The sequence below is a fragment of the Camelina sativa genome, chromosome 11 (assembly GCF_000633955.1).
Source record: "Camelina sativa cultivar DH55 chromosome 11, Cs, whole genome shotgun sequence".
Lineage (NCBI taxonomy): Eukaryota > Viridiplantae > Streptophyta > Magnoliopsida > Brassicales > Brassicaceae > Camelina > Camelina sativa.
Genome location: NC_025695.1, coordinates 34,672,058 through 34,685,467, shown reverse-complemented (window position 1 = coordinate 34,685,467; position 13,410 = coordinate 34,672,058). Strand labels below are relative to the sequence as shown.

At 35.5% G+C, this 13,410-nt stretch overlaps 4 protein-coding genes across 5 annotated transcripts; 1 reads left to right on the top strand and 3 right to left on the bottom strand.

Moving 5' to 3' along the window:
- LOC104725151 (transcription factor bHLH139-like) lies at nucleotides 563–1,824 on the top strand. Of its 2 annotated transcripts, none has more exons than XM_019232499.1 (4): nucleotides 563–871; nucleotides 989–1,207; nucleotides 1,288–1,419; nucleotides 1,558–1,824. In XM_019232499.1, the coding sequence occupies exons 1-4, from the start codon at nucleotides 647–649 to the stop codon at nucleotides 1,579–1,581; spliced, it is 600 nt and encodes a 199-aa protein (XP_019088044.1). In that variant the 5' UTR covers nucleotides 563–646; the 3' UTR covers nucleotides 1,582–1,824. The 2 variants fall into 2 exon arrangements, with proteins under 2 accessions (XP_019088044.1, XP_019088043.1); XM_019232498.1 differs by having other exon boundaries at nucleotides 986–1,207.
- Nucleotides 2,284–3,821, bottom strand: LOC104725152. The gene is made up of 2 exons (XM_010443759.2): nucleotides 3,627–3,821; nucleotides 2,284–2,925 (listed from the first exon to the last, which is right to left on the bottom strand). The coding sequence occupies exons 1-2, from the start codon at nucleotides 3,789–3,791 to the stop codon at nucleotides 2,371–2,373; spliced, it is 720 nt and encodes a 239-aa protein (XP_010442061.1). The 5' UTR covers nucleotides 3,792–3,821; the 3' UTR covers nucleotides 2,284–2,370.
- On the bottom strand, nucleotides 5,274–5,637 carry LOC109127601. The gene has a single exon (XM_019232559.1). The coding sequence runs from the start codon at nucleotides 5,584–5,586 to the stop codon at nucleotides 5,338–5,340; it is 249 nt and encodes an 82-aa protein (XP_019088104.1). The 5' UTR covers nucleotides 5,587–5,637; the 3' UTR covers nucleotides 5,274–5,337.
- Nucleotides 6,743–8,321, bottom strand: LOC104725150 (F-box/kelch-repeat protein At5g43190). The gene has a single exon (XM_010443757.2). The coding sequence runs from the start codon at nucleotides 8,103–8,105 to the stop codon at nucleotides 6,882–6,884; it is 1,224 nt and encodes a 407-aa protein (XP_010442059.1). The 5' UTR covers nucleotides 8,106–8,321; the 3' UTR covers nucleotides 6,743–6,881.

Here is a 13,410-nt window from a genome sequence, read left to right as displayed (position 1 = left end):
TCTTCTATACAATCCTCTTTACGAATTCAATTAAATTAGTTTAAGTAATTCGTGTATAGCTAAATCGTGATTTGGACACACAGTCCGAACCCCCAACGTATGTAAGATTCATCAATGTATTGCGGAAAAGAAACTTACATTTGGATTAATGGACTATTTATTTCCCGAAAAGGTAGAAAACTAAAAAAACAAGTTCATTGTCACAAGACGCTTTTTGTACATATCGTGGGGCGCCCCATATATTCTTTCTTTATTCTCTTTTTGATCTTTCACATAAAAATGTTTGACATTCATTGAGAAACATGAATCTTTCTATATATAAAAAATATATAATGTACTCGATCGTCATGCAATGGAGTGGCATTCTTCATTGACTCTGTCTAAACTTGGCTTTTATCGACCCCACAAGTTGACTAATTGTAGTTGAACATGGTACGTTATGAACCTTAAGACTTGTTCAAGACACAGTGACTAAGATTTTGTAACCAACCATAAAATATTTATCATATTTCTTACAAAAGTGTATTTTCCTCAAGCCTCTGATATGAGCTGGTACGCGGCTATATATAAATGTATAGACGCACGCCTAAGAAAAGAAAAGATAAAAATTGAGCATTGAAATTTGCACCCTAAAAAAAGCATTGCTATGGAGAATGGAGCTTTGGTTGATGGTGAATATGAGTCTCTTTTAGGGATATTCAACTTTGACCAATGTTCATCTGACGATACCAGTTTTTACAATGCTCCTAGTGAGATTGATGCTTTCTCTTCCGATGAGTTCTTCCCATTTGGTACGAGTCTGAAAAGGAACTATCCGGCTGTTCTTGATGGTTCCAATTACCAAATGAACCTCTATGTCGACTCAAGACAAGTAAGCTTTAATTCAAAACGTTGTTTTTTCAATTTTTTTTTTTGTCAAATGCTAAGCCACTACCTGTACCTCCCGGTATCAATGAGCAAACGATAATGGTTACCACAAATTAAGCAGGAGCAGATGAAACCGATGAAGAAGCAAAAGTTAAGCTCGGAAAATAATTTGGTCACCGAGCCTAACACTGCTTGGAGAGATGGTCAGAGCCTAAGCAGATTCAATAGTTCAGATGATGAGAAAGCTTTAGGTTTAACGGCTAATACATCAAAAAGCCTTACACGCAAAGCAAAACCCAACAAACGGATAGCATCCGATCCTCAGAGCCTATATGCTAGGGTAATTCAAGAAACTAAACAAATCATTGCTGATTTGAGTTGTTAGGTTTTGTGGAATAATAATGTTGATGTATGTTGCAGAAACGAAGAGAAAGAATAAACGGGAGGCTAAAGACATTGCAGAGCCTAGTTCCTAATGGGACAAAGGTCGATATAAGCACAATGCTTGAAGACGCCGTCCATTACGTGAAGTTCTTGCAGCTGCAAATCAAGGTAACACAACTCTTTGTCTTGTTTGATTCTTGGTCGTTTCTTGTACTTCAAGAAACCATGTAACATTCTTTCCTTAACTCTGTTTATAATATTTCTCCTAACCAAGCACTTTTGTTTCTTCCCGTTTTTGCAATGTAGCTATTGAGTTCGGATGATCTATAGATGTATGCACCTCTTGCTCACAATGGCCTGAATGTGGGACTACATCATAGTCTTTTGTCTCGGCGTATGTAAGACAATATCACTTGAATAACATAACTTACTTGCTGTTTTTTTTCCTTTTTCTTTGCTCTATGTTCATGATTATCGTTATTTTTGTTCGAGTTGTTCAATTTTTCTGCCTATTTCGTTCTATGAAATTGACACTCTTCTTGTAATTATTATATATGCTCAAGTCAATTTGGAGTAACAGCATTTAAAATTAATTTTTGTTTTTAAATTAATGTACCTGGATGGCGGCATATATGTGTATTAAATGCAACCAAATTATAGGGATGTCCAAGCAATACTCACACAGCTAAGTTTTAAACTGGATTAATAAAACAGAGAAAGATTAAAAAAAAATAGATTTTTTTATATGATCAAGAACCGCTAAAAGATTACAAGAGAGATCTAACTAGTTTTATTCGCAAGTTAGGGTTTTTCTAGAGTAAACTTATGCCTAAGGTTCTTATGGGTGTCGACGAGCTCCCCCTTTTATATTTCCGGGGTGTCGATTCTTCGATGTAGTTTGTTTCTATTATCTTCGTGGAATTTTGTTTTTTTGTAGATTCGATCTTATCTCTCGGTATCTTCTTTTCTAGGTTGGTTTCCAGACCAATAGATGTCGAGCTAATTGAGCTTTAGGTTCCGAAATTGTATTCCTTGTCGAGCTAGGCCCAAAATGTCAAATAGTTTATTTTTACTAAACCACTCTGGACTACAATACAACCAAATTTTCAATGTATATCTCTATGGTTTACAAACAGAAATTTTAGCGTTCGACGGAAAATCAAACTGATACAACACCCAAACAAGGCCTAATGAAGACGCAAGCACAGGTAACGGCCCAAACATCCAAAGCAACAACGGTACAGAAACGCACATAACTCTGTTCCCAACCATAGCCATTAAAAACCCTCTCTCCAGCACCAATCTTGTATACTCCCTAAACGACGTTGTCCCCGTGATATCAAAACCGCAGTCGCAGTCTCCTTCAGGCTTCTTAGCAATCGCGTTGATTAGGAAAATTGCATCCATAAAATAACTCAGGGCAATTGAGCTAAAGAAGAAGCTCGCCGCAAGAAGCAACGAGGCAGAGGCATATTTTAGGACGAAGATTTTAGCGTTTTGTGAGCCGAAGAAGATGTCATCAGCCGCGGTGATGAGATGACTCGCTTTAAACGCGTTGTTAGTTACCGCGGCTAGAGAAAGGAGGATAAGTATGGCGATCGAAGCCGTGAGAATTGTCACCATTTTTTTGTTCCTCAAGCTTTGTACAGCCAACATTCCGGTCTTATCATCACCCTGCGTGTTCATTATGATCAACAAAACAAGAACTGATTTATTAACAACAAAAAATCTACAAAGACATTAGGGATTTATTTCATTTTACTTGTAAAAGCAGAATTTTGTCTTTGTGTTTTACAACTTTACATGTGACTTATTTTTGTACAACGTAAAAACTAATATTTTTATAAAAAATGTGAACACAACGCCGATTATTTTGTTTGCGTTGAAGATTTAAACTAAGACCTATTGTGCAAACGTAAAACTAATGAGTAGTATGTTTACCCTTGCATATACATATTCTAATAGTTATTAAAAATGACAAAGACATAAGGGGTTTGATTGTTTCAAATGAAAAAGAAACAAGTGAATTAGTTTCTGATTTTTCACTGAAGATATGTCATATGTGTTACATGTAAACGCCAACGCCATTTATTCCGTTTGCGTTTTACAACTAATTTTATTCTTTTGGGTAAAGAAATTAAATGTGCTCACATTTGCAATACGCAATACATATACATATTTCAATCATCTTTTGAAAACTTTACGAAGAAACGAAAAAAAAACAAGATAAAAGTATGTAAAAAAAATCATAGTTGCCTAAATATTTTGGTTTAGTTCAAATTTGAAAATATATAATTTTCTTTGTCTTAACATATAAGCGCAAAACAAAGTCTACATAGAACAAACATCTAAAAAAAAAAAAGAAGAAGAAGAACCTCTTTGATGTCACGGAACCAAGCTTTGCGTTTGGAGGAATCAATGCCAAGGGAAGTACGAGAAGGGTTGTGCTTGAAGGTGCTCCATAGAAAGACATGGTATCCCACTGCTATCAACAAACTTAATGGCACCACTATGCTGTCTGTGTCGATCTTCATTCTCATTCCTCTCCTTTTTTTGTTTTTTCAGTTTTGGACTAATTACACTGATTCTAATTTGCATTAGCAAAGGAATATACCAATATATAAAGATAAAAAGTTAGTGGACAAATGGGATTCATAGTCAGATATCAAAACGAAAATAGTGGACATCTCTCCATTGTCTTGCCGGTGTTATTTTGGACGTATACGCAACTAATTCTTGGTCGGACTATTAAACAAAAGTTAAATATTTCATGGGATAAAGTAGGACATATTAACATCTGACAATACACACTCACTTTACCCACTAGCTAATAGAGTTTGGTATCATGTAACAACACACATTCAATAAAATGTCTAAATTTGTACAAGTGTATTTTTATATTATTTTATGTACATATAAAACATTTAAGCTTGACTTCAGAGATTTTCTTATAGACTTGCTCGCATTATCGAGCAACTATCTTATTGAAGAAGAATATAGATTAAATATTGAGATTAAGATTGACATGTGTAAGTTTTTCCTTGAGCACTCGACTTTTGGTTGGTTGGCCCCGAAGGATCTCTAGCTCATATTTGAGGAATTGCTGCGAAAGACTGAATCAGAGCCGGTCCTGAATAAGAAGCCTAGTGAAACAGGCGTTGGCGTCCAAAATTAAAACCCCCATTTAGAAGTTAAAATTTTTATATATTGTATATAGCTTATATAGAAAATGTTAAATGATAAGAAGGGAAACAATATGGCCAAAATATTGAAAGTAAAACAAGGCCAATAGTGAAAGCCCCTTGGCCCAGTGGTTGGCCTAGGGTTCATTAATGCTTTTACACTAGGAAGTCTGGGATTCGAACCCTGGATAATGCGATTTATTAATTGTGCAGATTAATAGAGACAAATTTACAGACGATCTCCAGTGATGTGCAATTATCGCTGTTCGCTGTGATTCTACATACACATGAAGGTGAGCATAGAGAAAGAAAGTGACCATCAAGAGCATGGAGTAGGAGAGCAAGAGTGTTTGTAGTAAATCTAATAGGGTCGGAAGGAATTGCCCATAGAATTATATGTAATTGTTATCATAATTTGCAATCAATAATAAATCCAGACGACAAAAAAAAAACAAAGCCAATATTTTGAAACTAAATTAAATAAATTTATGTAATTAGTTACAAAAACAAAAATATGTTCGACAAAATGTTGAACTTAAATGTTAGATCCCATATTAGGGCGCACAGTGATTTTTTTTTTAAAACTAATTACATAATTTATTTTATTATTTTGAGCGTCAGAAAACTACCGGAGAACAACCATCATGTCTTGTGGTGTGTTGTACTTATATTATGTTCTGAATTTCATTTAGATTAATCATAAATAAAGAAAAATTATTTTTCTTATTCTTCATCTAGCGTGTACTATTATTTTTCCGCATTGATTATCCTTAGTTTTTGTCATATTTTTTTTGTTTGTCTTTCATTAGACTAAAGTGATAAGAAATTGATACGGCGAAACTGTAAAATGTATATTTCACCAACGACGATTTACATTTTATCAAAAGAAAAAAAGTCTAAATAATTAGGTGATAGGATGGATACTGGGAGAATTTTCGCCTCGACGACAATTGTGACAACGTCGACAGATTCCTACAATAGAAAAAACAAAGAGAACGAAAAGCATCATCACAGGAACCATCCATGGCTTGAACCATGGAGGATCTTCTGGGAAGATCAACGCAGCTTCTTCTTCTTTAAGTTGATGTCGCATCAAAGATTTGATGTGTATTATATTGTTGTTTAAAAACAACCACCAAATTTTTCTTCTCATCTCCTGAGTTTCCTTCTCTTAGAAGATGAGAAGAATGGCAACAATGTGAAAATTTGCTATTCTCAAAAAAATTGTGTATGATTTCTTGCGTTTTGTTTAAAGATTTATTTTTAGTGTTTTTGCTATATTTTCTCTAGATATTTTGGAGCATTTGCTATTTTTAGTGAAAAACAAAATCAGATGACACGTAAAAGAACGAATTATTTCTATTTTCTATTATTAAGTTTCAAATTAAATTCTCAATTATTTTAAAAAATATTTAAGATTTTTCACCTGTCACGAGATTTTCCCAAAAAATTGTGCAACGGTCGACAAACTCTAAGACCAAAGTCTCAATCTTCGTCCCACTGGCCATTTTTGTTCATCAGGGATGATGGAATCCCTTCTTCAAAGTCACATCTTTGGTCAGAGACAAAATCTTCGAACTCAACTGAGTTGGTGTGCCTAACTCCAAAGGTACTTTCCTACATGAGTCATGCATGCCTCTCCGATTACATGTTTTAGTCGCATGTTGGAATGACCCGCATAAACAACACGACAGTCATTATATTGATTTTTTATAAATTTTTTAGTCTATTTGAAAATCTTTTGACTAAATGATTATCATATTTTTGTTTGAATTAGAACTACTTTTCTTTACCACATTTTACTATAAGTTTTAAATCTGGTCGATTAACTAACACATAACACAATTATGTTAATCTAACTTTGAAAAACCAACCGGTATATAGTAGTGAGATGTTTAAGAGAGTTGTAGAATATTTGTTGAGAAGTGTAGAATGCTTTTAGATTATTAATCTATATTGTTAGGTGTAGGTTGGATGGATTCCCTCGTTTGTAGCAACCAACCATTCTAACAATTTCTTTCTTTAAGCGCTTTTCTCTCCCTTTCTCTCTTCTTGCCAAGGTTCTCGAGCTCTGATGAGGTTGAAATAGCAATTAGCAACCACAACAGGTGGAAAAGTGACAGGACCGATGAACTGGCTCACGTGGAATCAGTTTGTGACAATGGCATAATGCGATGCTTGAACCGTGGGACACTCCTTGTAACGTGTCAACCCCTAGTGTCCCAAGTAATCTTAACCACTCTTTTCAATAGTGCAAATTTTATCCCTAGTGGAAAGACTACTCGAAAATTGCAACATCAACAGAAATATTAAACAACAAAAATATCATGGCTTCATTTTAAATATTACCAATCTTTTATTTCACAAAGAGATACCAACGAAACCATTGATATAAGACAAAAAAATATGGAGATTTTGAACACAAACACAATAACAAATAACAGATAACTAAACAGAAGCAGACAAGCTGGGAACAAAAGAGAACCAACGAAACCCACAGCTCCATTTCTCTGGCAGCGAAGGACACTTTGGAACCCAATGCCATGTCCTTCTCCCAACATGAAAAAACAGAATCTCAGGCCAATTGTAACAACAAACACAAATCATCTCCTTATGCCACAAACAGTACACATGCTCGTAGTTATGGTAACACACCGAAGTGAACTTCCTACAAACAATGTCCGGTAATGTTTCAGTTTCGATCCAACTCTCTGTCTCGTCTTTAAATTCCCAAATCTTGATACTCCTACAAATCCCATTACTCCCAATACCTCCAACCATGTACAGTATCTTCTTCTCTGGATCACTCACCAATCTAGCAAACGTGATGTGATCCTCCGCCGGAAAAACACCGTGTCCGGTGGCTGTTGTTGTCCATTTCCCGTCGTTTAAATCAACGCTCACGATTAGAAAAGGCTCGGATCTAGCGAAGTAAAGAGACCCATTGTAAAAGACTCCATCTTGATTAAACCCACGAGGTAAGACCTGATCAACGCCGCCGAACTTTCTCCAGGTGCGATCACTTGAGTCGTAGAGGCAAACAGATCTTGAAGAAGCGGCGGAGGAAGATGGGCAAAGAGTGAAGATTTTGTAGCCGTCAGGGGAGGTAACAAGAGAGAGAAGCTCAAAGGGGAAAGAGTAGCTAGGGAACTTGATAGATCTTGAGGATCTGGTTAATGGATTGAAGATGGAGAGAGAAGAAACAGAGGAAGTGGAACGTGAGAAACAGAGGAGGCCGTGGGAAGAAGAGAGGAGAGAAGAGGCGCAGGTTACTGAGAGAGAGCGAGGGAGTGGTAACGTGCACCAGGAGATGAGATTTGGGTTGAAGAGAGGGAAGGAGTTGAAAGATTGAGGATGAGAGAGGAGGAGGAAAGAAGGGAGAGAGAAGGAAGAATGGTCGGAGAGGAAAGATGGAGAGAGGATGAGAGATCGGAGATGGCGTGAGATTGATCTTAAGGAGATGAGAGTTTTGAAAGGGAGGAAAGAGAGGATGTGGTCGAGGAGGTGATTTGGTAAGTTAGACCAGATGGTCGGATCCATGTCTCTTGGAGAAGATAGAGCTGTGGGGGATGATTCTGGTGACCAGTAGAGGAAATCGGAGGCGGTGGATGAGGTGGTTGTGGTGGTGGTGATGGTAATGGGTTTCTTGCCGTGAGCTCTGAGTCGGAACATGGTGAGAGATTGTAGGAGGGACGTTGAAGTTTCAACCAGCTTTGAGTTGCTTTTCTTACTTCAAGAAGAGACAAAAGGGAAGGGAAGAGAGATATGTAACGAAGACTCTACGTTTGCGTCTAGACGGTTCACATTTGGGATGTGGGACAAAAGAACAAGTGAACCGGACCCAACTGATGATACTCTTTTAATTTTTAATATATTAAAAATGCATATAAACAAAAATGAAACTATTTTTTATATTTGAAAGTAAACAATATTATTCTTTCTTTTGGTCAAACACCAGATTAAAACTAAATACAACAGTAATATATTTTCTCTATATTTTGTTGAAACGAAAAAATTAATTAATCAAAACTAACTCAAAACCAAGAATATTATTAGTGTTGAGTTAAACCTGTTAAATAAATACAATTATTTTATTTTTGTCACGCTGCAATTATTTTTAAGTTTCAATTTTAAATCGTACTTATTTTATAAGTAAATACTTTAAGTTAAAATGAATTAATTATATATTGTATGTTTTTTTTCAAAACTAAACAGAAGAGAATTCTATAATGGAAAAAAAAATATTGAACCAAGTTTCCAAATCAAGCCAAACTGCAAAGTAGCAATGTTAAAGTCTTTGCATATTAGACGGTATAAGTATAACCACCAAAAACTTTTTATAATCAATATGTTTAACATAAATATTATTTTGTTTTAGTTTTATTTTATTCACAATACTTTATATAGACCAAAACGTGATTCAATCAAATCAGACAAAAGTTTGAGTCATGCATTATTTAAAACCGAATAAACCAAACTGAAAACTCCAATGACGGTGCCACATTCAAACTAAGCCTCGACAATAGATTTGACTTCTTCTTCTTATCATAAATTATACAACTACACATAAATGCACGTTTATTGATGATAGTCCGAACGTCGTTGGACGACCAACATCTAATTACATTATTGATAAATGGAACAGTTGATTATGAAGATTAATCTTAGTCTTACGACCACTTTTTGACTTTAGAATTTAATATGGTTTCTATCTTTTACAAGCAGTGTCTATCTCTATTGGTGATGTAGTAGCATAATAAGTAGGTAGGACCAGTTGATAAGATCCCCTCGTCTACTCAGACTACTCTTTCATGCCAATTGCCAAGTGTGAACAATGTTATCTCGAGAAGATGCAGAGCATAGCAACGGTGTGTTTTATTATAACATCTTGCAATATCGTCTCTAGTTATTTTTGTAGGATTTTTTCTTAAGATACTTTAAATGAACATCGGATTAAAGATACATGATTAAAACATAATTTAATTATATATGACTTAAACCGTCCGACTGATTCGAAAATAATGTGGCAAAAAAATAATTCAAAAAACGATAATATAAAAAAAAATACATTGGTGCAAAACTCTCTTTTCTTCACTCTTTCAACCATCATGTTTCAGCTAGTAGTGGGTAGGAAAGTACCATGGTTTGTTTGGTTTTATTGCTTACAATTGTTGTCTGTTGATGTTTTCTTTGTTTTAAGCCACTTTCCAATTATTTATTTATAAACTTCTCTGAGGTGGAAGTCTAAATATCTTCGGGTGTTTTGATTGTATCTTTAGGTTATTTAAAACTTTCATTTTCCTTATTTGCTGTTCAATAGCTCCTAACAAAATTCTACACCTTCTTGATATGCATACTCAGTATGAATTAGGAAGCAGATTTCAACTAGTACACGTTTTTTTAATGCGACGCTAGTATCCACTTCTAAAAGAAAGTATTAACATACTTAAGCTTCAAAACATGTGAGAAAGTATTAACATACTTAAGCTTCAAAACATGTGAGAAAGTATTAACATACTTAAGCTTCAAAACATGTGAGAAAGTATTAACATACTTAAGCTTCAAAACATGTGAGAAAGTATTAACATACTTAAGCTTCAAAACATGTGAGAAAGTATTAACATACTTAAGCTTCAAAACATGTGAGAAAGTATTAACATACTTAAGCTTCAAAACATGTGAGAAAGTATTAACATACTTAAGCTTCAAAACATGTGAGAAAGTATTAACATACTTAAGCTTCAAAACATGTGAGAAAGTATTAACATACTTAAGCTTCAAAACATGTGAGAAAGTATTAACATACTTAAGCTTCAAAACATGTGAGAAAGTATTAACATACTTAAGCTTCAAAACATGTGAGAAAGTATTAACATACTTAAGCTTCAAAACATGTGAGAAAGTATTAACATACTTAAGCTTCAAAACATGTGAGAAAGTATTAACATACTTAAGCTTCAAAACATGTGAGAAAGTATTAACATACTTAAGCTTCAAAACATGTGAGAAAGTATTAACATACTTAAGCTTCAAAACATGTGAGAAAGTATTAACATACTTAAGCTTCAAAACATGTGCGTATAGCACTACTCCATTATATTACAGATTATATCTATGTAAAGTGCATTAGCTGTTGAAAAAAAAATGTGCCTTAGCTTTTTTGACATTTTTTATATAATTATAATGTAATGTTAAATTATATTCAAATGAAAAATACGTTTTTACAACTATTGCATAATAGTTCTGAAAAGTTTTAAACAAACAATACATTTAAAACTTAAAATCGAGAGCCAAACTAAGCTTTTAACCCATTGTTATAATGTCTATCGTCCATAAGTCCAAATGCTAGAAGTTGGTCCCGCATGCTTGTTTATCATGTGGATAAGGCAAGAGGCGGATTGCATGGTCTCACTATGCGTCTGCCCATTTTGCTTTTGCTAGAAGCTGTAAACTGTAGTTTGCAAAACAGAACGAGCCAAAAACCGCTGAAGTCAATCACCCCAATCACTACAAGCGGAAGAGATGATCGTGTGCCAGTTGGTAGAATATTTTGCCTTGTAAATGTTCATTGCCGAAGCTTTCCAGACCTCAGCACTCAAACTGCAGGAAAATAATAAATGGTCCCGTGTTTCAGTGGCATTATTGCATAAAGTACACGCCTCTTGAGCTCCTTTGTTCCATTGCAGCAGTCTGTCCCCAGTAAAGAGTCTGTTGCGAATCCCTAACCACATATAGAAAGAGAACTTCAGAGTTGAGTAAGTGAACCAAATACTCTTGTGCCAGGAGACCTCAAAAACCATGGAGCGTATCTGATTTTAAGTGTCCTTGGTGGGAAATTGTGGCTTATACTTCCTATTTCTACCTTTCCATAGCACGACATCTTCTCTGGAATTACTGGTATCTCGTTTCAACTCAAGTTCTGCTTTCATTGAGTTAAAAGAGCATTGTCGATGCCGCCGTTGATGACGTCTTCCCCACGCCTCTGCAACAATCATGTACCTATTGATCCCCATATCAATAAATCCTTGATCACCAGCCACATCCACCAACCGACCCATGCTGGACCAATCATCAAACCAAAAGGAAGTTCAGAGCCCATTATTCACTTTTATTTTACAAAACTACTTCGCAAGATCTCTAAATTTGAGAAGTTTCCTCCACATCCATGAACCAAGAGTAGTCGGTTTAATAGACCAGCAGTTATCTCGCTTGATTACAGTACTGTCAACCCATCTACCCATAGAGACTCCCCAAGAGAAACAATTTGCCATATCAACTTTAGCCACATCCACCAACAGACCCATGTTGGACCAATCATCAAACCAAAAGGAAGTTCAGAGCCCATTATTCACTTTCATTTTACAAAACTGCTTCACAAGATCTCTAAATTTGAGAAGTTTCCTCCACATCCATGAACCAAGAGTAGTCGGTTTAATAGACCAGAAGTTCTCTCGCTTGATTAAAGTACTGCCAACCCATCTAACCCACAGAGACTCGCCAGGAGAAACAATTTGCCATATCAACTTTAGACAACACATGGGTTAGATGGGTTGGCAGTACACATCATTCATCTCTGTTAATGACTATAGCCCCAAGCCACCTTCCCTTTTAGGCTTGGAAATGTCCTCCCGATCTATCTTAACTTTATGAGGGTTTAAATCCGGTCCTGACCAGAGGAAAGCCGAACACAACCTGTCTATCTCAAGGATACACTATCTCAGCAGACGAAAACCAGATAGCCAAAAGCTACAAATACTCAATAACATCGAGTGTACCAAGTTGAGACGACCTGCAAAGGAGAGAAACCGGGCTGTCCAGGAGCCTATTCTCTTTTTAAGCTGCTCAATTAACGACATATAATCAGAGGAAGTGAAGAGCTTGGTGACTAAGGGAAGTCCCAAGTACCGCCCTGACAACTGACCAACTTTAAACCTAAAGCTATCCTTGATCACTTGATGATCCGCGTTGGACAAACCTCCTAGGTAGACTGTAGACTTTTCCATACTTATTTTCAATCAGGAGTGCTGGGCAACCTTGTCAAATACCGCCACAATTCCTTCAATAGACCTTACCTTCCTGTTAGATAAAACCATACGGTCATCCGCAAAACATAAATGGGTAACACCAAGTGTCTACAAATCCGGAGTGCTTAGCTTTTTCACTTGACCGAATCTAGAAGTTATAATGATTGACTACATCGGACGATGATTTTGAAGTGATTTATTTTGTGGACTTTGAGTCCAGGTAATTGCAATGTGAGAAATACCACTTGACCAATTCTATCACATTGTAATTAACTTTTTTAAAATGACAAATTTAAATTATGATACTATTTGCTAAACAAAAAAGAATTATATCTAAACATGTGAAATCTTCATGACTGTTTAGATCACAATATAAAAGAGTTATAAATTGTAATGAATTCTAGTTTACATTTTCTCTTCCAAATTGATTTTATTTTAGTCATGATATAAAAAATTACCCCCTTTCTCTAGAAACGTATAAAAGGTACGATAAAACTAATTTTTTAAAAAAACAGACCAAAGGGAGAAATCAGCAAGAGTTTAGATCTAAGATTTTACCAACGGAACGGATGGAGAGACTAGCTGTGGAGAGACAACAACCGAGACAAGAGTTTAGATCTAAGATTTTATCTCTTAGGGGTTTTTTTTTTTGGTTCAAAGAAAGGATGGATAAAGCTTCTAAATCTGGTTTTCACTAAAATCTAATGGACCAACCAACAAAATTACAAAACTAGTACCACGGGAAAAACTTTAGTGGCGCTTGCATGGCGATTTTTAGGCGATTTTTAGATCTCTCTATGAAATTAGCAAGTACAATCAACGAATCGTTTAATCCCTTCTCGCTGCTTTCTTTAGGCCTATGTGGCTTTATTTTTTCTGGTTTCAAGCGTTGGGTCCGAAATTCTTTCGGAGGAATTTACAGATTTGAGAAGGATGATGAACCGACCAAGGAA

Coding starts and splice junctions, on each gene's coding strand:
- LOC109127601 (XM_019232559.1), bottom strand. CDS start 5,586: ATGAGAAGAAAAATTTGGTGGTTGTTTTTAAACAACAATATAATACAC.
- LOC104725151 (XM_019232498.1), top strand. CDS start 647: ATGGAGAATGGAGCTTTGGTTGATGGTGAATATGAGTCTCTTTTAGGG. Junction 872..985: donor TCTATGTCGACTCAAGACAA/GTAAGCTTTAAT, acceptor CCACAAATTAAG/CAGGAGCAGATGAAACCGAT. Junction 1,208..1,287: donor CTCAGAGCCTATATGCTAGG/GTAATTCAAGAA, acceptor TGTATGTTGCAG/AAACGAAGAGAAAGAATAAA.
- LOC104725150 (XM_010443757.2), bottom strand. CDS start 8,105: ATGTTCCGACTCAGAGCTCACGGCAAGAAACCCATTACCATCACCACC.
- LOC104725152 (XM_010443759.2), bottom strand. CDS start 3,791: ATGAGAATGAAGATCGACACAGACAGCATAGTGGTGCCATTAAGTTTG. Junction 2,926..3,626: donor GGTTCCGTGACATCAAAGAG/GTTCTTCTTCTT, acceptor ATGAACACGCAG/GGTGATGATAAGACCGGAAT.